At 39.9% G+C, this 24,937-nt stretch overlaps 1 protein-coding gene across 1 annotated transcript; it reads right to left on the bottom strand.

Moving 5' to 3' along the window:
- On the bottom strand, window positions 1-24,937 carry ISX (intestine specific homeobox). Its single transcript, XM_088531852.1, has 5 exons — window positions 24,751-24,937; window positions 18,112-18,348; window positions 4,553-4,704; window positions 912-1,028; window positions 1-237 (listed from the first exon to the last, which is right to left on the bottom strand). Exons 1-5 carry the CDS (start codon window positions 24,926-24,928, stop codon window positions 1-3), a joined length of 921 nt encoding a protein of 306 aa, XP_088387978.1. The 5' UTR covers window positions 24,929-24,937.

Genomic DNA, 24,937 nt, shown 5'->3' on the forward strand with positions numbered 1-24,937 from the left:
CTATGTGGAGCTGGCACAGACACTGCTCTGTTCCAGCCTGTGAGGCAGCAAGGTGCTGTAAGGAGGATGGTAGTTGAAAACCAGGTAAGGTTTAGGGAAGGGTAGGAGCTCCAAGTGATGGGGACTGAAGGAAAGCACACTGGGCAGCCAGGCTGTTGTCAGATGCCCTTGTAGCAGTGAGTAGTATCCCACAGCAGGGACAGTAGCAGTGAGTTTTCTGGGCACCAAGCTAGGAACCTTTCAAATATAAAAATGAAGTCTCAGGTAAATTGATACAGACTTTGAGTCAGATACAATTTACAGGCAGCCTTATTCATTTCCCCAGTGCTCAGTACTTAACAGGAAATGTTCAAAAGAATGGATTCCCTGAAACCTAGTGATGTGCTGTCACTCAGGGGGAAGAGGCAAAATACCCTTGGTTCTAGCTGTGGAAAATCTCCAGGCAGGGAAAGGGTCTGTTTGCCAGCCTACGTAATATTAACCATCCTGGACTTAGCAAGGACTTGGTCAAGGGCAAAAAGCTCTGATCAGCTTAACAAATCTAGACATAGCAAAGAGCTACTGACTGTCAAAAGAAATATGATATTTTGGTGGCAAATATCATATTTCTTCCTTTTTAGAAAACTTTTGATTTTAAATCAAAAATGGCATAATAAATAAAATAATTCTTATAATGGTATAATACTTATTCCTAAAAGGAAATGCATTGTTCAACAACATCTGCTGGGATCTATCTTGTTCGTATTGCGATTTTCTTCCGGTTGTGTTCTCTTTCTCTGAGATAGTACCATGTGAAAAGGCGATCCGGAGAAGAATAGCTTCTCCAGGAAGCCAGCTTTCTCTTTCTCTCCCTTAGGGGCTGCATAACTTCCAATACTCCCTCAGGGGTATACATAGCTTCCAATACTCACTGTGATATCTGCTTTGGGAGCAGGAATGAAATCAACTTCGGTCAGGTGCTGAAGTCCACCAAAGTTGCCAGATTTTTCACTTTTCCTCCACTTTGCTCGCTGGTTCTGGAACCAGATCTGGATACAAGGAACGAGAGATGAGAAAGAACAGGACCAAAATGCAATGAACAAGAGATATAGAAAGAACCGCTCTTACCCAATTACTTTCCCTACCCTTTTAAGTAATGTGTAGAAAATATTGACTTCCAGCTCAGCAAAGCCAGAGACTGAACCTGGGTTTTGACACAGCATCTGTCTCACTCTCACTCTATATAGTATATAGGAACTCTGGACTATTGTGGCAGTCACTTTTTTCACAGCTCACAGAAAACCTAGAATCTACCTGGTCAAGGTAGATACCTTCCAGTGCTTTTCTGAGAAATCAGATCCTTCACAGTTACCCTTGACAGCAGTCAAGGTATTTGGCATTCTGCTTTTCCTAAGAAGTGCACTTATTATGTCAGGGCCCTTCCACCTGGTAGGCGAACAGTTTGGGAAAAGGTCCACCTAGAAGATCTGCTGGGCTGTGATAAAAGTGTCACCAGTGGAGCTGTAGAAACAGTATTCTTTCTATATTTAGCTGGTAGCATTTTGAAAATCATGTAAGTGACCTAAGCAAATAACCCAAGGAGATGGAACGTTCTAAATCACTCAGCATTATGGATATATTACCTGCCATCTCTTTTGTACTACGCAACAGACAACTCATTTTCTCGAAGGAGATTCTTTCATCTGTCAGCTGATTTGATCTTTCTGGCTTCTGGCTGAGCCATGCAAGTATTTATTGTACAACCACACAGTGCATCTTACTGCATTTCTGTGAAAAGTTGCATTCGCCTTCCTTTGTAGGCAGATCATTGCTATTTGAATGCAAGCATTCCCTTTCCAGGCAAGCAGTTCAAGTGAACACAAGGTGTTAATGACCAAAACCAGATACCATTGGATATACGTGTGTGTATATATAAAAATATATTTATGTTTGTATGTGTGTAGGTATGTGTGTTTTTTAAATTCAATAATGAACAGCTCAATTATTTTTGCATCTCTTGCCCAAGAAGTAATGAGAATGTCAGGAGACCTCTGCTATATTGCTGATAGTATCTGAGGTTACTGAAAGGTCAGCCTTGTTTATCTGGGTTTGCACGTGTTTGAGAACTGCTTAGTCTGTATCAACTGCTCCATTCCCTTTCTACCAGGCAAGAGTTATATGGTGAAACAGCACCATGAAATGACTTCACTCTAACACTGATAAAGTAACTGGGGGCAGAGAGGGGACTAAAGCCAAAATTCACTCTTTGAAGTTCTCCTTCCAAAGTCTGCACATGGGCTAAAGTTCTCACTTCAAGTACTTTTTTAATAAAGTGACAGCTCTGTTCACAGCTGGCACTTTTTTTTTTTTTTTTTTGGCCCAACCAGTCCTTCAACAACACTTACCCCTAAAATGTTTATTTTTCAGTGTCCATCCTGAATCTCCCTTCCTAGGATTTTAATCTGTTCCTTCATGCTTGATGCATCACAGATACAAAGCTACCAATATCCTTTGCTTTCTGTACTCTTATTAAACTTCAATTTTCCAGTGTTCCTGTGTGGTGGCACTGACGCAGATTACAATATTCCAGTGTGTGTCTGTGTAAGTCACACCAGTGCTCAAACAAGGTCCGAGTCCCTCCTGCCTGGGATTCAACAAGGGACTGTGTTTGCCCTTTCTGTCTCAGCGCTGGACAGGAAGAGGGTGAGGGAGGGAGCTAAAGAGCCTGTGTGAAGAGTCAACAACTGAGAAAAGGAGTGCAAGGAGTGTGTGTATGTTGAGTGCCCTGTTTCAGAGGAATGGCCTGCCTTTGTTAATCTGTAAGATTATCTCTTTGTTGTATTTTTTTGCAGACACATGACCAGCGATGCAGAGCAGCCTGTATCCAAGACCCAACCTTTTCATTATTTACCACCCCTACAATCTTACCATTTCCTAACTCCATCATTAAAGATTTCACTGATTGTGTAGTTCATATTCACCCTTGTGTCAATAGACATCACCTTGAAAATATCCTCATCTGCTATGGGACACCTATTAGGTACTCAGATTTTTGTGTACTGGAATATGCCCTCTTGACTTGGTCTGTGACCTCAGTCCAAGTGGGTTTGAGGACTAAGTCAAGGTCCTTATAGAGACATGTCATCAATGCTATTACCTCTATCAACAAAATGTATTATCTCATCCAAAAATGATGAGTTTGACAAGATCTATTTTCTAAGTAAGTACTATTCTGCTTTAATTCTTCATTAACAGAAACTCAGATCAGCTTTATCACTGTTTTTTACCAAAAAGCAGTGTCTGGCTGACAAGCCAAATACTATCTAGTTGTCCTATTTACTCTCTCAAATACTGATACAATATTAGCTCTCTTCCAGGCCCCTGGAACTTCTCTTGTGTTCCAGGACTGATTAAACATCAACACTGATGACCTAAAGTACTTCTCAGGCAGCTTTTTAAGAACTACTAAAGGCAAGTCAGATAGATGACTCGATTTAAAAATATCTGCAGGAACTACTGTTTAACATTGCCTTGAAGCAAAGTGTTTCATCATCCTCACATGATGCTATTAACTTCATCTGACATATTTCCAAGTATATAGAAAAAATAATGATTGGCCATCTCTGCCATTTCTTCATTATCCTTGACATTGTTTCTGTAGAGTAACAGATCAACAAAATTGTTCAAATTCTTTTGTTCTTACAATAATCTTTGTCTTTCATGTGATTTGGCTTCCAGTAGAGGACACTGACCCAGTTTGCACTTTATATCACTGGAAATATATATTTTTGGAAATGCATTGTGGGTGAACTGATATCACTAATGGGCACACTACAGTTCTGCTGTTCCAATTCTCCCTGTCATCTAACAATGAAGCAATAGCATAATGGTTACTTGATTGTCTCATGTATGCCACAGTCAATAAACTGCTCTGTGTTGAACTTTGAATGTTAGAGTAGGAATTGTATATAGAAATACACTGGTAACTCTAGCATTTTGGTAAGCAGAGAAACTGTATGTTGCAGCAATCATCATGACAGTGACTGGCAAACAACATTAATTTCCAAAACACAACGATATGTGCATTTTAATGTAGCAGACTGTGTATGCAGTAAGTGTATGGAGTTAGATTTCGAGCTCTGTCAAAGAGACTGCATTACAGCTTGTTGGGGGACTGGACTAGCTTTCATTGACTGAAATTGCAGTCAAAATGCAGAGCAACAGAACAGCACTTGCATTTGTGCAATTATTTCCACTTTTTATACTAGATGTACATTAGTCTATAAAAGATTGATAAATGATTACAGAGTTTAACAGGTTGACCATAACCATCTGTAGCTTCTATTTGTTATGCACTTAACATGCTTAGAACATCTGATATCCTTTTGTTTTTATTAATCCTATTTGGATGACAAGTTTTTCCCTATTTGTAAACTGATACTGGTCTTCTTTGTCAGGTTTCACAGAAATCACATATTATGTTAAACGTTCCACCGACACATAAACCATTAATAATGTATCCTGAATGAAGAGCCAATGTGGTGGAACTTAGCCTCTTGGACCCAAAATATACCTGCACTCTGGCTTCTGGGAGATTGATCTTTGCTGCCAGCTGATTGCGGATATGGATATCAGGGTAGTGAGTAACTTGGAAAATCTTCTCCAGTTCTTGGAGTTGCTCAGCTGTGAATGTTGTCCGGATTCTTCGTTTCCCTTTCCTCTCATCTGTACAAACAAGAAAAAGTAATTGCAGTTTATAAAGAAAGAGTGTTCAGACAGAGGCACAAGAAGATTTGGGGATCCAATTTGTGTAAATTGCTATGCAGTAGGGATGGCATCACCAGCACCTTCTAGAGATGTGGGTATCATAGGTTACCATCTCTTGACCCAGAAATGAATGTGGACCCCATTGTTCAGGGGGTGAAAGGTGTCTAATTCCAGCGCTAATTTCATTGATCCCCTTTGTGCCAATTGCTACACAGCTAATGTGCTTTAACAACTCTGACCTTGTGATGGGTTTGCTTTCAAAATTAATTAGTGTTAGATAGACCTTTGACCTCTTTTTACTCATGTCTATCACATGTGGACAACACTTCTTTCTAATTCATATTCTTTTACAACGCATTTATGAACAAACCCTTCATGAAAAGGGAACTAACTAATTCCATTTTGCCTTGGTGCTATTCTCAGGCCCACAGTTAATCATCATTATTCTCTTAATTAATAAGTTTTACTTTTCTATCCCATTTCCTGTCATACTGGTCATACTAAGCTTTCCTCAAGCTCTGAAGTATAACACACTCAGAAGAGTAGTTTGAATATCCAAGTTCACCTGTAGTCTTTTAGTAAATAAAATAAGATATCCATGTCTTCCTTAAATTTGGGATGATTTTTTCCATAATCAGAAGACCATGAATCTCTCTGGGCAGAAGGGGGAACTATGAGTAAATGCATTCACTTTTGCCCTTAACCGTCACCCACAGTACCATCAACATCACTGTCATTCTGCCACGTGAGGACCTCCATTACTACTTTCCCCTGTATTCCTGTGAGGAGAAAACTTCAGCTGTTTCTTGTCTTCTAACATCCTTCAGCAACTTTGCTCCCACCTGTTCAGCCTGCCCAAGGCAGTCAATCTAATCCTACTCTGTAGCAACTGACTTCCAAGGTCTATGATACACAAGTTCAGAGCAGCTGAAAAACTCCAATGTGAGTGGATATTTCCTTGGCCCAATTCTGAGCTTATGACTAGATTTTGTTCTTTTGTTCCTCCATTGAGTTTGATGTCTATGCTCTTTCTGTATGCCAGCAAGATCAAATATACACAGAGAATATGAACATGCAGAGACAAGCAATCCACTCCAAACTGACTACCTGGCTTCTGCACCTATCTATTATTTCAGCAGTGTTTAGTGATAACCAACAGTTTCGTTGCAATTGGTAAGCACTGTGATAGTTACTTTAAAAATGTTACCTCAAAAAGAAAAGACATGGTGGTATCCTGATCGCCCTTTTGTGGTGTGGGGATCTTCTGGATAGGTTTGACCTTAGAAGCTGCAAAGCAAAGACCTTTAAACCCACAAAACAGTGTATGGAGGCCTTCGGGTGATGAGAATACCTCAGGGAGTTCTTACACTGCTGAACTCCCTAATTTACTGTGGTTTGACTGCTCTAATAGGCTTTTCCTTCAGTACTCCTGCATCATTTTGAAATGCTTTTCTACACCAGGGTATTTCATTTAGACCTTGAACTGTGTGTGCTACTTTGTATATATTCAAATCAGATCTGAGTTGCTCACTGACATGATGCTGAAGGACTAATGTTTTGCAGGGAGGAGAAGTGAGTTTTAAGGTGGCTGTTCTGCAGAATGTGGGGTTCAACCCTATTTCAAAGCCTGGCTTTCTGGTGCACAAACATAAAAATTTCCAGATGTTGAATCATCAGTGTAAAAAAGCCATAGCATGAGTTTGTGAGCCATGGGGTTTTTTTACTACTCAGGTTGCAAACTGCAGCCTGATAAAAGCATAAAAATTCTAATCTCACCACGGATTACGATGAGCTTGCTACTCAATGACCTAAGGTAATTGGCAATGACACTATGTTGCTGGAGAAAATGACCTTTTTCAGTAATTGCTTTTGGTCTTCCATGGTCTGATGAGAACCACCATTTCATACCTTGTAACTAGAAGCATGAAGTCATAATGGGAACACTTACTCAGAGAAGGTTAGCTTAGTCCCTTCAAAGAGATTTTGCTCTTCCTTTTTTCTTTTGTACAACCATTAGCATAAACTATTCTTTTGGGGGGGTTAGCAGTGAAAAAGATAACTAAACTTCCTGGCCAATACAAATTGGACTCATAGCCAACAAGGAATGATATCTTTCATTCTACAACAGAAACCTCATTGTAACCATGCTGACAAATAAAACAAGGAATAAATAAATCTCTCCATCCACTTTTCGGAAGATGCCTAGGACACACTATTTGGGGATCGGTAAGTGAATATATTCCTTTGTGAGTATTTCATCTTTTCTAAACACTTCAGGCAGTTTCAAATGTAAACCAGTTACGCAAGAATAAGTGAGGGCTGTCATTTATCATCAACACTGTCAATATTCCCATATGTCAGGAACAGCTTAATAAAGCTCTTGTCCAACACAGTTAAATATCATTGGACTTTTCACCAGCCTATCAAAGTATCACTCATTAGACTGCATCCCTGGCTTCAGCCCCCAGGAAAACAATGCCATTAAATATGAATCTGGATGACACTCTTGGGGCAGTGATCTGAAATTGGCCATATTTCTATGTATATATGCTGAAGACAGCAATGGGATTCCGTCTCCTAGAAGCTCTGATTACAAAGTTGCATCAGCTTAAACCTTCTCAGAAGGCTGATTTAAGGAAAGAGGAATTTATTCCCATATGGAATAAGACAAAAATAGTGACTGTCAGTGCAGAGAATATGAATCTCAGGATACTAAGTCCACTGTGGATATGGCAGTGTTGACTTTGTTATGGTGTCTCTTCTCTGCAAGTGTTTCACCTCATGTGTCTTTGCGGTGGCTGGCCTTCATATCCTCCTGAGAGATACTGCAGACAGGTAAGATTGAGTACTGAGGTGATATTTTGTCAAGAACATTATGTTCTTTCATGCAGTAATGAATCCCTCTGCTATATGCGTATCGCTACAAATATGGTATTTGTGTTTCTTTAGAACAGAGCAATTCAAACAGAGTATCCAGACAACAAACGAATTTTGCCCTGACCGTGCCATCATTTTAGACATCTGAGCTCTCCCTGAGATGTCTTACATGTCTCCTGAATCTTGCCAGAATGGGAAAATTGCTCTTTACATTCGTGAGAAGCTGCAATCTACCTCCAACATTTCCAGAGTGGAGGAAGTGATCCAAGAAGTCTGTAGCTCAAACTGTGACCTCCTTTATCCTATGTTCCCAACAGTACCAAGAGTCAGAAAGCCTTCAGGAGGAAAAGAGCAACTCCTTCCCCCTGAAAGAAAAAAATCTGAACTAGCAAAATAATCAATTTTTATGTATTTTTTTTTTAAAATCTACTTCATTAATTAACTGAATTAGATTTTATGAGTGTGCAAAAATAGAAAGGAATTATCAACATTTTAAAATCTAGGAAATCATGCCAAATGAAAAGTGTATTTTAGTATTCCATTAGAATAGAGCAAACTAGTTTAGTACACTATAAAACTTTCTGCCTCATATATTGACCAGACCCTACAGAATTAGGATAACTAAAGGAGGGTATGATAGGAGTGAAGTGAAACTGAATAACAGGTGAATCAAGATCCCATTGCAGTCAGAGCACTATATAAACAGGAAGCAATCAATAGTTCTTGCCTGCAAGCGCGGGCATGACAGCTATCACCACCACCACCACATAATCTGGAATCAAAGCTAAAATAAAGACTTATAGAGTCCAAACCAGAGGATATTACCCAATCTAGAAAGGAATTGCTTACACTATTAGAGAATACTAATTGCTGGGCTTCTGTTCGATAAATAATATATCATACACACTTGGGACAGAGGCAATACGATAGATATCTACCCATGGCTATCACCTTAAGAAGACTGCTGCTGTTACACTGTATGCATAGTTCATCGGATTAATCAACCTACATAGATTCAAGAAAGTGTAACAAGCAATGCAGTACCATCTCTAGAGAGACACAAGGTGAAACAAACTCAGTAGTGAAGTTTGAGAGTATATATATCAACCCTAAAAAGAAATAATTCAGAATGAGAAGACTGAGACTGTGCATAGCTAGTAATAGCTGGAGCAGAAACTTTTAGTAGAGGTGGGATGTCTTAATGCTCCTATGGACCTGTCCCTTTCTCCTGAGACATATGGCATTTTAACTCATGATGGAGATGTGCTGAGAAACAGAAATACCTGTTAATGTTTTCTATTACACTGCAGCTGAGAATTGTCCAGGACCAAATAGCAAGGCTTCAGAGAGAATAGGCCCCTGAGTTGCTGGTGTCTCGTATCACCTTTTTAGTACAAAAATGACCCATATAATTAGGAGATGAGCAAAAGAACCCTCTGCATCAGTACATTTTCCATATTTGTCCTTCTTGAAAGTGTGCGGAGAACTGTTTTACAGACCACATGCTTATGGAAGGGAAGCATGTATGCAGTACTCAGAACATGTCATGTCTACTGAAACCAGATTTTAATAGCTGGAACTCATCAGTTTGAAAAAAATAAAAAACCTGAGGTCAGTGATGGGCCAGTAGAGACTGAAGGACAGCCTTTGATTTCAACTAGAAATAAAACTAATTTGCTAGCAAAATAGACCCTGTGAACTACTCATTTTTTTTTTTACCAGTAGGAAAGCTGGAAGAACATATTTTTTACTATAAGTAATCAGTCATTCTAATTTTGTTTCAAAAAAAATCTATGCAGAAATAGAAAAAAAAATATCTGGGACTGTATGTTAGCTTTTTCCCCTGCAAGAAGAGGACTTTCTCTGTCTGTAGCTTTGATACTCTCCTTTTCCTTGGGACCTTAGCTTTGAGATCCCATAGCAAACAATAGCATTCAGAACTAGAGTCTAATAAGGAATGTGTGTGGAAGATATAAGACTAGAAAGTGTCAGAAGTGTAACACTGGCTTTACAAACATGACTGCATAGTCTCTAGGGAAATAAGACTCTGTCTGAGTTTCTTGAGCAATTTTCTATGTAAAAGCTGAGGATATTCAAGTGTGCCTTTATGCTCTGTGAAAGTCATTTGCAGGTTAGCTGACTGCTGAAACCAAGCCCAAAAATACTATACAGCAATATATGTCAGCGTTTGCTGATTCTTAGAGATAAGGTCGTCTATACGTTGCCTTACTGTTGACATTAGAAGGGCGAGATTTTTCAATGTGATAAGGCAGTATAACTCCTTTAAATTCAGTAACAAGCACATTTGTCCTTTGTGAATCTTACTTTATTATGAGGTCACACTTGGAGCAAGTTGAAACACGTGAACTTCATAGAAATAGAGATTCTTCTTGGAGAAGGGCAGCGAAAGAATAAGATACTACAGGCATAGGTTGTAGTAAGGTAAATTCTGATTAGGTATTAGGAAAAATATTTTCACCATGGGAGTAGTCAGATGCTGGAGCAGGGGTCTGGAGAAGTTGTGAAATATGCATCATTGGAGTTTAAAACCTGACTATACAAAGCCCTGACCAACCTGATCTGAGCCAGCCTTGTTTTGAGCAGGGGTTGGGCCAGATGACCTCCACGGGTCCCTCTCAGCCTACTTTATTACGTGATTTTTTGTCCCTAAATATCTCCATGAATTGCAATCATTCAAATATTCTTTTCCTAAAAAAATACAGCATTTCAGACCATAATACTACTTCATCTCAAACGTCTTATTTTCAATGCATCATTTTGGCTTAGCATACAATTACTTTTTTCTACCACCCAGTACTGATGCAATCATAGGATATCAAACATAGGAGCAAGGCAATACCTGTGACAGCTACTGGTACCTGAATTTTCTAGATAAAAGCTGTTTAGCTACCTCAACACCTTACTTTTGCAAGTTCATTCTAGACCATGACTGGTAGTAAGCAAATAGCCTATTTTGCACCCCTTTGTGTCTTGGCTATCCCGTGTACCTTAAGCAGTTAGATAAATGCTGTGTCAGGGTGATCTGCTTTTGCAGTGCTGCAATTGCATCTCCAACTTGCACTTAGTCCATTAGAAGGTTAGAAATGTACCAAGCTTATTTGGTCTCGTTATGAGGGTTCATTCACTGGAAAAAAAAAAAAAAGGAGTCTTTGCTTTGAAGTATGTAATCTAAGTAGATGAAAACTGGTGGGATCGATTTATCTTGATTCAATTCTCTGGCATTTCTGGACAAACACCCTCTCCCTGTATGCGATAACTAGATACAAAGATCTGGGCTCTTCCATGACAAGAAGAGAGAAAGTAGTTACGTAAGTAAACAGTGGCTTTAGCTACTTATCCTCGGAAATGATAGTGTCTCTGTGTAACAAATTTGGTTGTGTCACTTGTTTCTTGAAAAGAACCTCAGGAGCAATGACAAAGAGCCTCATTGTAGTTTGGGTTCTGTTTTTTCCTTTAAGCCTCTTTAAAAGGAATTCTTTGCTCTCTTCCTTTTAATTCGACCAGTTACAGTGAATCTCCTAAATAGTTCTTTCCTGTGTTTTTTCCTAACATTGCATTCTTGTGGTGACCTCCATTTGTGGTGGCTAAGCCTGACAAAAGTGATTGAGGTTCTATGCTAGAGTTATTATAGAATGCTGATGGCATCAGGACGAAGTGTGCTTGTCGATGTACAGAGATTGTGGTAGTTCCTCTGCTGGTTAAAAAGATGGCTCATAGCTTTCAAAAGAGCTTGTGCTCCAATATTTAGTTAGGAGCATGGCATTGCAGTTTATTAATGTGGTTCCTAACTTCTTATTAAGAGGGATTGGCATAGCCAGTGAGACAGATCCTAATGGATATGTACAGGTGCTCTGGAGTGAGCCTCCTGTTAGCAAAGTATAGCATTTAGCATCCAGCTGCTGGCTGTTGAGGCATTGCAGTAGTTGATGCAGAGCAGCAGAACTCAGACTTTTAGACTTCTCTCCCTTCAGTCCGAAGCTCCTTGTCAGAAAGTTGCCTTTCACCCAGGCACAGAATAACAAAGCCTAATTGCCTGACAGTCAGGCTGAAAAACAGAAAGGTAGAGACTTCAGGCAAAGAGACAGGAATGCTAAAAAAATACCAGGCCAGAAACCTGTTTAGACAAGCTGTAGAGTGGATATTTTCTCCTTCAGTGAGAAACCATTACACAGTGACCACCATTTTGGTATGGCATCTACTGAGCCTCAGCTGATAAAACTGTAAGGAGCAAGGGAAGAGAAACCAGGCATGAAGACCGAGTAATCAAATCAATTACTTTCAAGATGGCTAATGGTAACTGATAACCAGTTTGTTTTTAGCAGAAGGACAAGTACCTTGTATACTCTGCTGAAATAGAGCACAGAGAAGTAGATGTGCACGTGTATGGGAAAGAGCCATGGGGAAAATCCTACCCTTTTCGAGTACTATCTTCCTTCAAAATCTGCCCACATCGGTATCAAAACAAGCATCTTGTAAAACACTGTTCTTTCACAGAATTAAACAGGGATAAGAACAATTATCTAATCTAAAGACAGGGAAACTCATGGGCCACAGGAGTAAAAGAGTTTTCTCAAATTTGTTCAGCTAAGAAATTGTGTCATAAAACAAGTATCCATCAACACATTCATTGCACATGACATAATGAGACTTGGCTGCTACGTGGTCTGTGCAGAATTCTATGAATTCCTTGTATGCAGCCTGCCCCTTGAATGCATTTATGCAAAAGGGAAACAAAACATCTTCCTTTATACAGCCTTCCCAACCAGCTTCCAGAGGGAAGATGAAATTTGGGCATATTTCTTTACCCTTTAACCTTAGCTATTTTTTTCTTTTGCAGGTCTACTAGACTTGCTGATCCCCAGAAGACAAAGAGTAGACTGGGGGAACTACTTAGTCTACTTTTCAGAAGAATCAGCTGGTAGGAGATGGCACACTTGAAATGGTCCATGTGGACAGTTCACTGCTTAGGAGAGTGCTCAACCTGTGCCACTGGTGAATATAACTATCTTTTAGCAAAATAATAATGGCATTTCAAATGCTGCTGTGTGCTTTCCCCACTCAGCTACATCTCAGTCTTGAATCTTACCCTCTGTGAAAGTTTTGCAGTTGACAAACATGCACTCTAAAGGTACATGTTTATTCACAAGCAGTGGATAATGAGAGAGAAATGACCAAACTAATCCAATAATGGTTCTCACAGTGTCCCCATAGGTTCCCCATTTTCTCTGCTCAACCAGCTCAGTAAGAAACAGCTATTAGTTCACAGAGAAAGTAGAGCTTACTGCAGGTTGAACAGCCAGACTTTTTCCACTTCTTACTGTTCTTTGTGATTGCTTGTACCTGCAAACATCTAGATATCAATCAGGCACACTTGTTTACATCCCTGTCTCAGAGTCTCTGCTCTCTCCAGGAAAACATAATTCCATCATTATTTTAGTATGTAGTCTGCTGTTTCCCATTTCAGCATAAAACACTTGGTAGTATAGTAGATAAAAGGCCTGGCCTCAGTTACTCTACTTTTAAAGAAGGGTAATTAAAAACACCAGATCCTAGGGAGGTAATGAAAAAAGTTTGTATACTTTTGGGAGAAGACAGAAAGTACTCCTAAGACCTTTGAACTAAATTTATTAAGATGTCCCATCAACTTCACAAGTGGTCATATTGTACAGATTTGATTAGCAGGAGAAAATTAACCTCTGGCTTATGTGAAAGGTCCCCTCTAGATCCAAAATGCCCAGGAAATGCCAGAGGCTGCTGGAGGGAAACACTCAATATTGTATTTGCTATATTTAAGGAAAAAAAATTAAAAAAAAACCCTGAGAAACAACACAAGCAAAATTTAGGCTCTTCATTTGTCTTCAGTTGTCAACAACTTTGTTTACCTCAATGCTTACTCATATTAGTGAGACTTGTGCATGAACTTAGTCTAGAAGTCGGGACTAAAAGATTCAGGTTCCTTGCCTCCCATTTAACATACAGGCTGTGATTATACACAGTCAGTCTCTAAAGAGGTAGAAAAACAAAGAATCAGCCTTCAACAATGCCTCCGGTAAAGCCATCGAAAAAGGACGATAGTCTACTGCATTTCTAAATTTATATAGGAATATTGTACTTTGGAGACACATGGCTGCTAGGACTATTTCCACTGACAAGCAGAAGACTGATGAGACAGCTAATGACAATTAAATTATATATATAAGCATTTATATCCCCCTTTCCCCTTCCTGTTCATTTAGAATTGCTTCCTTTGGTTCTGCAGAACAATGGGGAATTTTGCTCTTTTTCTTAGTCCCAGTGGCATATTCTGGGCAGCCGATGTTATCTGGGATTGTGATTATACAGTACCTCATTGTCTCCTGAGTGTTTTATAAGTGCATTAAGATAAGTCAGCATATTGGGGAAAAGGCTGTTCTGCAACTGATAAACCATGGCATATCACAGAGGTACAAGGATTTGACCATATTGTCCACAAATGAACACTACAAATGAATTTATAGCTTCAAAGAAAACATAAAAGCTGAGCTAAAAATGACTGCAACTGGCATCAGTACAGAGGGGATGTGATTTATACTGGAGGTGCTCTGGAACAGGGATTATTTCCGTATATTCTAGTGTCCTTATGATTATCATCAGAATTTGGTAATATGTTTTAAGGTCTAAAATGCTCTTCTAATAATAAAAGTATCAGAGAAATAAAAGGATCCTTGAGTTCACACTCAGAGGATCTCTGCTAAGGAAATATTTGTGTGATGATTCGTTATGACAGAGGACTACAATGAATGGTGGAGGCATGAGCTACAGGAAATAACATTGTTGAGTTGTTCCAATGCATTAAAACACGCAGTTTCCAGTGGAATTAGGAGCCAGCACTATTTATGGAAGCCTGACATACCTTGTATTTGAATTTTTGCCCAGAGAAGAAATCCCACAATATTAGATACACATTGAAGTCTTAAAGTGATGCTGCTTTCTTGCTTCTCCAAGGCACTAGCTGCTCTCTAGATGAAGCAGAGGACTGGAACCATCACCCAGGCTTAACAGCCTACAAAATAATTGCAATGTTGGGCACACTCATCCACTGCACTGCCTTGTATAAAAAGTTACGCAAGACAGAAAAATCCCAAAATATAAATCAAACACAACATGGATAGAAAACCCATAAAGGTCTGAGCTACGCTGGAGTCCAGTACATGGCAGTATCCAGCAGAATCTGTTGCAGGTCAGACAGGCAGGAGGGTCTGTAATTCTCTCAAGCTCTGGTTGTCCCAAGGTGGTCATGTCTTACACAGAGCAGAGAGAAGGAATTAAAAGCAGGAGATCAGTATTTAACACAGACATGTGCACTTTACTCTGATGAGACCTGACTGTCACAAGAGTGTGTCCTGCTTGTATGCAAAGATCCTGGCAGCACTGGTGGTTGCACATGGCAAAGAGGCAAAAGTGAGCTGGCTCAAGCAGTGTTTGTATCCCTGGATCCAAGTAAGGTCTTCCTCACTCTGGTCTCCTAAAAACTTTCACTATCAGCACTTCTGAGAGCCGGGCCTTCTGAGAAAATTCTGCTGAGCTTTTCATAGAGATGGAAACAAGTGAAGGCATTCACATTCAGAATGATGGTTTCCAAATTGAAATAGGGCGTTAGCAAAATTAAATGTCATTGTAAGCATATCTCTTTCATCTGAGGGCCTTTTTTTTTTTTTTTTCTGCTGACAATGCAGCCTCAAATGTCAAAGTGCAGGAGGAATTGCTTCCTGTAAATAGTTTATGATAAGGACATAATTCTGCATAGTTTAAATGACACTGCATTTCTGAACTGCTTATTGGCAGAGGCCATCTTGTGGGAAAAGTAATTTTCTATACTTGCTTTTGGAAGTAATCACTATAGTGTTATGGGCTTTCCTAGAGATACCTTCTTAGTTCACACTTAGGACTCATAGTCAGCATGTTCTTGTGATCTCAGACCTCCCGACTGCAAAGGGCATATTACCAAAACAGTCTCACTGCCCTCTTTCTCTTTCTCCTCCTATTCAAGAAAACACCAAACAAACCGCAATTCTCTTCTTTCTCTGAGGATTCTGTAATGTGCTTGATTTTTTCTGCTGTCTGACAACTCCATAGACAAGTATACTTTGCCGGGGTCCTTCCTCACACATTATGTAAGTGTTTTATATAAATACAGGCGGTCTGTGAGAAATGGTTGAAGAATCTCCCAGTTAAGAACTAATGTCCATCGAGTCAGAAGCTTTATAGGGAACTGATAGCATCCATAAATACCCTTAAGGCAGAAAGAGCAGAGAGACTTCCCCAACCCTGAGGCTGGCTTCAGAAGGCAATTACTGCAGTCAACTTCCATGTGGGAGCAGGGCAGCCCTTGTGGATCCATTCTCAGCATATGCATTGGGAATTCGGCACCACCTTGGTACCTTGTTAGCGGACACCTAACAGGCCTGTAGCTACTGTGTTTAAAGCTTATTTGAAGCTCTGCAAATTGAATGGAAACAGAATTATTAGCTGTAGGCTCACACTGTAAGGATTATAGACTGAGACACTTTTCTGGAGATACTGCTACTGGCCATGACTTAGAAAGATGAGTCCAGCCCCAGTGGAAGGCAGGAGTAGAAAAGCCATCAGCCCTTCTCCCCTAACCTGGAACAGAGGAAGGCTGCAGGAGCTTATGAGCTCCAGCTCTTTGCTAAGAATATGGAGTATGTGAACTGAACCTGAAATAGCATTGTTTGTGTGCAGCAGGGAAAGTGCCAAGTCAGTCCTTTAGGATCCTCTCCCTCCTTCAACCAGTTTCTACAAAAAGCTCAGTAGTCACAGGAACCAGTATCCTAGAAAATGTCAGATTATTAAGCCTTTGCTTGGTGTCAAAACCCAACTGCCAAATGAGAACAGAGGGATTTTGTTTAAAATGTGTTTTAAATAAAAGTTGCCATTGAAAGGATCTGATTAGCTCCGCTCACTTTTATGTGGGTAATTACCTGCTTCCCATTTGCCTTGCTGTTATTCAATACTGTGCAAGTCAATGAGGTTGTCTGCCGACATGGGACATTGAGGCCCAGCCTCCCTCCTCAGTCACCATCAGAAAGTTACTTCCCTATGTTTACCCTGGGGCTTGAGGTTTCCTTCAGCATAAAGTATACTTGTATTTAAACACTTAGAGGAAGTTCTGAATGCCAGGTACATATTATGGCACGGTAATAATATGGCAAGGCAAAAAGGCAGCTGCTGAAGGAGGGCAGAGGTGTCGGGAGCAGTAGCTAAAACCTGCTTTCTGCTTTTGTACACTTTTTAGTGGTATCAGCCTATCAGTCCTGGCTCTTACTCGAGGATGCTATATGCACTTTTACCCTGCTACCATCAGCTGTCTGATGAGAAGAGGTAGGCTAAAAAAACACTTATCCTCCCTGCATCACGACAGACTTCATCTTGTAATGAGGGAGGAGGTTATGGCAGTTTGTCACAAGACTTACATATACCATGGCAACACTAAGAAAAAGGCTTTTCTTTCAAATCCATTTCACAGGAAGAAATGTTTCCCCTTCTGACTTTAAGAGTATGGGCTGAGGAATGTCTGCATGTCTGCGGTCACATGAGCTCGTAAAGAACACTCAGTGGTTTTCACTGAAATTGCATTGCTTTTTGTTTCAGAAAGGAGCGTCCAGATAACAGACTATGCAGGAAGCACCTTATTACTGTTGCCAAGAACCTGTTTTATCAAGTGCCCATCTTGTCACCTGCTGGTCTTTATTAACCCTTTCTGAACTGTAAGATCTTAGAGCAATTTTTTTCATGTGTTACTAATGAATTATAGCTTGTGTTTTAGGAAGTTACCTCATTCAGCTACCACTGGTCCTTATGTGTAGATACTCTGTGTAACATATTGGCAAAACATACTGGTATTGGCCTTTGCTGTGCCTGAGCCACAGACTCAGTCAGGCTGCCATTATGACTGCTCGCAACTAATTCAATCTAGCAGACTTGCCAACACAGTGAGGTCTGAAAATGTTTGACGCATTCTGCATGCCAGACCTATTGCACATCAACAATTTGCCTGTTCTCAAGCTGATGACCTCTTCATTGCCTGTGCAGTGGGTCCAAGGTGTACAGAACACAGGCAGCTGATCTGGCACATTCAGTTGACTGGCTTCCTAGGTTGTGCAATGCCCATTCCTGGTGACTCCATAGAACAACACACAAAGTAGGAGGGCAATAGACTGGCGTATAAGACAGTCTCTACCACTGAAACTGGTATAGCTTGGCAGGTCTGAAATAGCACTTTTGTTCAAAGGGTAGATTTCCATACTTTGTATGGTGAGATTGAAGGGTCAGCGCTGTGACTCAGCCAGGAGTTTAGGAAAAGAAATATCTGTGATGTCTGTTGCTAGGTCTTGCCGTGTAACAACTTTTAGGGTAACACCTGTGTTTTATGCACTCTGAGAGAAAGCTAGGTCGCGAGGCACTCACCGTGAAGTGGATGGTCTGCTGGGAAATCACATAGCTGGTCTTCCTCATGTTTTCTTTTGCCTTCTAGGTGTTCATGTCCTCCGTCCTCACCCAGAAGGGAAGCTGAGCAATCAGTTGAGCTCCTGCAGTAAGCTGACTGCACTGCCTTTGCCTTGATTGTAGGTGTAGTGCGCATGGCTGGGTGAAACACTTTGACTGAAGGTAACTCACCGTCTAATTGACTTCTGCTGCTGGAATCTGTGAAGCGCACAGCACAGGAGAGCTTTGGGTAAAGTGGCTATCATTCAGTGCACCTTCCAGTTTGTAGGAAAAAACAAACAAACAAAAAAGATGTGGATATGGTCTAGCTACCTTAACAATTCGCGCCTGATTGTAACTAAAATGGCTTTATTTTTTCTGTACTGAGCATCAATGCCAGGTTGACATTAACTTGATGTCTGTGGTTCAGGACACCATCCTGGTGAATGTTTGTAACCAAAAATCTATCCTATGTTTTCCATTCCTGCTACCTTAATACTTCCAAAGGTTCTTGTGGAAGATTTTCAATAGAGAACTGGAATTCTTTGCTTGGAAAAGCCAAGTAACAGGCAACACATAAACAGTGTAGACCCACTGGGGAGTTCAGGCTGCATGGTTAATGTGAGCCTGAAGCTAATGTGACAACATAGATCTGACTGTTATTACCTCTGAAGGACATTGAAATCCTGATGCAATAAAGACTGCACTCCTGAGAAGTGACCTGTATCTATGCTCTAGGGCGTCCAGCACATGTAGCCATTCCCCTCTCTTCTCTCATATCTAAATAGCAGCAGATATGGCTATGTCAAATTTGAACCTGGTGCAAGCCAGGCAAACCCTTCAGCTATATCTGTCATCTCTTTCTGTCTGTATTTACTCTCCTGACAGTTTGTACAGGAAAAACTTTTACATATATATTTATATATATAATACATACATATTATTCCTGGTGCAGGATTTAGAGCTGGCATTTAACTTTTTAGACTTTTAAGAGTTTTGTTTTTTCAGCTAAATAACAAGTTCTGTTTCTAACAAGCCTTGAAGCAATGGTAATTGTAACATCTGCAGGCAAAATGCTGTATTCTGCCCCCAGTAAAATCCCACACAATAGGAATTGCACAGAGGGCTGAAGCTGACATGAAGGAAATATAGTTACAAGAGCTCTGGAAATTAGCCAAAGCCTCATGTCAGTAAGGGATGATTGTTCGAATGTTATCTTTTCAAATTATCACTAATCTTTGGAGAAACTTCTAAATAGAGTTGCATGATGCCGAGCCATGCTAACTTCAAAACTGTTGTACAGGTCCAGTTCCATGTCTGTGGTTTAATAAGAGGTAGATTGTGCACACTGGGACTCATTCAACTCATTTTGGGGCAACTCATTTTGAGGTCTATGGTGAGAAAATAGCTGGACTTTGAAACAATGTTTGTGGGGTAAAGGAGAAGGATGGGTCTGGGCGTGGTTACTGATACAGACTTGAGGTTAAACAGCTTGCCCTGGAACTGAGAGGATATCTGCATCAGGATACTTTTAAGTTCAGGATTTTTCTCTAAATTGAAGAGTTGTGGCACTCCCATGCTAGACAAGATGCTATGGAGATAAATGCACTACAGAACTGGTGATACTTATATCCTACAGCAATGAAGGACAAAAGGGTACCTGACCAAGCTGCATTTGGGGCCGTTGATCAAAGCTTGCTATGAATAAAATGGTCATTTTCTGTACAATAGAAATCTTCTCATGTTTCTTCTTCCTTCATGTATTGCCTTCCAACCCCAAAATATTTCTTTGAGATGGTCACATAACCCAGTAATGAGCATGACTTATGTATCAACCTGAATAGAATGAACAAGGATAATTATAGACTGAAGAAGAGAAAACAGGGAGGGAACAGCAGACCATCCTAGGCAGAGGGGAAAATAGCAATGTCAGTGTGAAGTAATGGAAAGGACTGGGAGGATCTGTCTGAGATCACATAGGCAAAAAAGAGTATCATTAACCGCAGGGAGAAGCTGAAAAAATCAAGGAAGTAGTTTTCTGGAGGACGGGACTAAAGATAGATGATGCTGTGTTTAAAGTACACATCTCAGAGGAAGCACCCCCAAGTTCTACTCCTCCATCTGGTGCTTGCCCTCTTTTTTGAAAAAGCAAGGAGACTGTCTGAAGTGGCAGCTTTTTAGGACAGACAAGATTTTTCAGTGTGTATTCATGTAACTCCAACAGAGAGTTCTGAAAGATATCTACGAGTTGGAGTGGGTAAAATCTCCTCCAGGGAATGCAGTTTTATTCTTTTCTTTTTGTAGTGGGAAGGGTGATGACATTTCAGCCTCGTGCAATACGAAATATTTGTTACTGTCATGCACAGAATTTACTTTGACTCTTGGCTCAAAATGGTCTCTCTGGTTAGACTTCCAATTTCATGAGGGTGGGAAATACAGTCAGTATATATCTATATAAATATATCTATCTATACCTATCAATACTTTTTGTTTGTTTGTTTGCAAAATGAGGTTATTTCAGAAAGCCTAAATTCCTTTTAAGCCTCTGATTAAGGTCACAAACAGGGAGGTTTCTGGCACTAGTCAGGATCCCCTTAGAATTTAGGCTTCAAGAAGATTTTTATTGTGCTGGTTTTATTTCTGTAACGACTTTTTTTTTTTTTTTAGTGGATTGGTTTTCCCTGTAATAGGTGGGGTCAACTGGTGATGTTGGCCAGGTGGTATCAGGTGGTATCTATTCAGTTATATTCTTTCGTCTGTTTCCTCATTTGCAATGAATCTGGGTGGAGTGTCGTTAAGAGTGAAGTAAGCAGCCACTATGTTAACATTTGCGGGCACAGTGGCAGTTGTTTTCCTATTTATTTGCACACCCCTACTAAATGGGGCATAATGCAGCACAATATAAAAGTTGCTGCATCAATTACTACTCTTATAGTTAATTTTCCAGAAGTAAGGTCCACATCCCAAACTTTCATTGACTTGACAAATGAATTCTTGACGGTGGAACCTCACTGAGAGAAACTGGGTTTTAAAGAAGAAACATTTCACACATACTTTCAGGTCTATTGAAATCAAGTTCTCAAAGAATTTAAGAAGGGTCAGTCTGCTGAACAGATCACCCATCATATAAAATCTGTTAGTGTCATCTGTTTAAAATGAGAGAGTAGGCACTAGGTGAAGACTTGTGCTTCCTAAGTGCTTGTTTTTGTCCCTTGCAAAGGCCTGGTTACCTTTTCTGGGCTCTATGAAAGAATAGAAGAGGGAGAAAATCTGCTCTAAAAACTAAAATGGCTTCTTGGTCACTGTTTCTTTCTTAATATTGTAGGAGTCTTTCAAAAACTTGGAAAAAAATAGACTTCATGTCACAGGCTGCAGTTCCAGACCATCTTGTAGTCATGTTTGTATGGTAGCCTTATAGATAGCTAACACTACAATTGACACTGCAGGAAGACACAGGTTCTTTATTCCAAATTCCCGTGGAAATATAATCATGAAAAGCTGTGCATTTAGGGAGCAGACCCTGAGCTCTTTCCGTCTGCGATCATGTCTTGCCTCAGTTTTTCATATGAGGCTGTCACTGTGCATCACAGCATCCCTTTTGTGGAAGAATCATAGAATAATTGAGGTTGAAAGAGGCCTCTAGAGGTCATCTGGTCCAACACCACTGCATTATCTTGGGGAAGGACTCCAGTGTAAGTTTTGACTATCTATCTATCTATCTCCTTCATTTCTGACATTCTGCACTACACCTTCTACTTTTCCAGTCCTACCCATCCCCTCAGCACTTAATGGCTAAGTTTATATTGGTCTTAGTCATTTTCCTGTATAGATCAGCAGACCAGATGGATCATCCTTCCTGGCCCGAAGTACGTGCCTCATGAAAGTCACAGGAACGTGTATTGCCAATCCTTGAACGTTGATCATGGCTCCGATACGTATCATATGGGAGCTGGAAAATACTCTTAAAATACGTAAGATGTAAATGATGAGGCTCAGCCCTGACCTATCATACTTCCTTCTTTGACAGTGATGAACAGTTCTGAGAAAGCAGCTAATTTGTATCTATTCCGGAATTTCAAACAAGTTTTTTCAGTTCCCTGTCCTTGGTCAGTACCAAGCCAAATTAGATATGACCAACTATTTACATAACTTGTTTAATTCCAGTGTTATATGGCATAAAGTTGAATGACTTTGACGAAATACAGCAATTATACCAAGATATATAGCATAGTGTATTGCAGTTTTGAAATAAACCTTATCTGCAAAACCTGTCAGTTCTGCTGGGAAAGCAAATGGATAATTAGCTTATGCATCTCTTTGGGGTTAGTAAGAAATCTATAATGTCACTGTCCAACAGTGAAAAAGCTCCATTTTTGTCCTCTTTTGTTAAATCACTTATCAATTGCCAAAGCAATGCTTTGGAATATCTATACAGCCTGGCTTATTTTTTCACTGTTTCAGTGACTGATTAGTGAATGTTTGTGTGTATATACTATTTTTATTAGTTAACATTTTACATTGCCTTAAGTACATTAAACTAATCTTGCTTCCAAGACCATATCTGCTATTACTGCTACAATCTCTCGCTCTAGGTGATGAAGTTTCTTCTTTTGGTACTTGATTTATTTGTTGATTAGTTCTTCCCTTTTACTAGAGAATGTGGGGAGCAATTACAACTCATCATGTCAAAGGCAAGGCCTGTTTTTTTTAAAGGTGCATTGTTTTCAAAGTGAAAAACTGAATGTACTCTCCACTCTAAATTCCACTCTCAGGCGGAATAACTTGGGGTGTGACTGCACTGGCAGTATAATACAATCCCAGGAACCGAGCACACCTTGCATACAGATTTGTTAGACCTTGTGCATGGATTGACATGGTCACCGAAGGTGCTCTGTGAAATTAATTATCTTGAATGTATTCATCAAAAAAACTTAGTTAATATAAAAAGGTCCTGTCTCTTTTCGCTCCAGCTTTTCCCTGCACCTGGCAATCTGCTTCTTGGGCTCTTTCAGCATGTGGGTCCATGTGTTCTTGCATTTGGATTATTTTATTCCTGTCGAGCCCTACAAATTAACAAGCTCTCACTTGTTTTTGAATCATATTAAAATTATGGCCTGTGACTGATGTTTCTGAGGTCTGATCAGCCCCAGCAGCTTTAGAAAACATTTTGGTGCAGCACTCCTCCTGCGATATCAATGATGAAGCAGCCAGTAAACCGGCCATGGCCATGAGCAACTCTATCTACCTTTGAAGTTCTCTTCAAAGGTGGGCTGGACTTCCAGATGACATTAAGAGTAAGTGAAATTCTCCTGTATTTGTGGTGAATGGAAGAATGCAAGTCTTGTGCAAAGCAGGTAGAGATGAAGCAGTAGTGAGACTGGGCTTTAACCCAGACGGCTTGCTAATATTATGCTACTGAGTGTGTTATTCATCTTCCTGCAATTTCCTTCCTGATTTAACCATCATTTGCAATCCAGTCTAGGTCAAGATCCACATTTGGGCATAAAAAGAGCAGAAATCATGCTAATACACAATGTTTTCAAAAATTGTCATTCTTTGGGAAAGGGATGCCAATAACCAGTATTCAGTGAAATGAGGTCATAAGCCACAAAGAATGTCTTTGTTGTGAATAACAAATCATAGCATTAAGCTTTGTTGAAAGCAATTGAGCAAGAGGTGAAAAAAAATCCATCAAAACTCCTGAAAGTTTTTCAATTAGGTGGAAGATGCAGATGAAAAAAAAAAAAAAAGTACTGAATCCAGAAAATGTTGGCTGTTGATCTTTGCTGAAGAAATTAAAAATACATTTTCTGTGTGGATAAAAGTGCACTCAAGGCCAAAGTAACTAACTGAGGAAACTGAAGTCAAAAATGCTAATGCACTTGTTGGTTTGCTAAGAGTGAAGTTCTCTACTAGCTATTCTCTACTAGCCAGTACTCTACTAGCTGGTTTTATTTATTTCATGAAAGGACTAGTGTCCCTGACAAAAAGGAGAAATGACCAAACACAGATGCTTTCTCTTTTTTGTTCCAGCAACTGAGTTCTAACACTCCTTAGCTACTATTACCCTTACAGACCATTTCTCCCGCTTGAGATTGAGCGGTCAGATTTATCAGAAAATGATACCAATGTAAGTCTTAGCTGTAATTCCAGATCACAGTCTGCTCTTTGTATAGGTGAAACTTCAACAACTCAATTAAATTGCAGCAGTTTTAGGTTAGGTTCCTAAGTATGAACATTTGTCCTTATGACATTTTTTTTTTTAATAACAAGCATATACTTGTTTTTTGAAGGAAAGGACCTCAGGATGTTGAATACATTTACAATGAGCACTTCACACTCTTACTGAAGGGAGCTACTTGCAGTGACTGTTCAGGTGGCCTAACCACCTCTCTGATGATGTTGGGGCTTCATAATGTATTAAATCCTGTCAAAGAGTGTACTGTAAGACTGAGAGCAAATTATTTGGTTAAGATTATTTTCATGTATGTAATTAATATGTTGTGCCTGCACAGGGAAATCCCAGATTCCTGCAAAAGCTAAATAATAAGAATTTCTATATAATCAAAGCAGATAACTTCAGGAAAAAAAAATCTATTAGGAGTCATAGCATTTGCTTACCAACATCCAGTGGTGATCCTGCTTTTAGGGTTGGCAATCTCTTAGTACAGTTGCTTCTGTTCTTGGTTTCACTGTTGCGGTTGGTTCTGGCTGAAGGTTTCTTTAAGATCTCCTCGATAGAAAAGGACAGGCTGGGCTTCCCCTGGCTGACACACTCCTGAGGGTCCATCATCTTCATGCCAAAGCG

This window comes from Tinamus guttatus, unplaced genomic scaffold (genome assembly GCF_059628265.1).
Source record: "Tinamus guttatus ecotype Peru unplaced genomic scaffold, ASM5962826v1 Tinamus_guttatus_pri_ptg000439l, whole genome shotgun sequence".
NCBI lineage: Eukaryota > Metazoa > Chordata > Aves > Tinamiformes > Tinamidae > Tinamus > Tinamus guttatus.

Coding starts and splice junctions, on each gene's coding strand:
- ISX (XM_088531852.1), bottom strand. CDS start 24,928: ATGAAGATGATGGACCCTCAGGAGTGTGTCAGCCAGGGGAAGCCCAGC. Junction 4,705..18,111: donor AGCAGACCATCCACTTCACG/GTGAGTGCCTCG, acceptor TTGTTTGTACAG/ATGAGAGGAAAGGGAAACGA. Junction 238..911: donor CTCCCAAAGCAGATATCACA/GTGAGTATTGGA, acceptor TATATTTGAAAG/GTTCCTAGCTTGGTGCCCAG.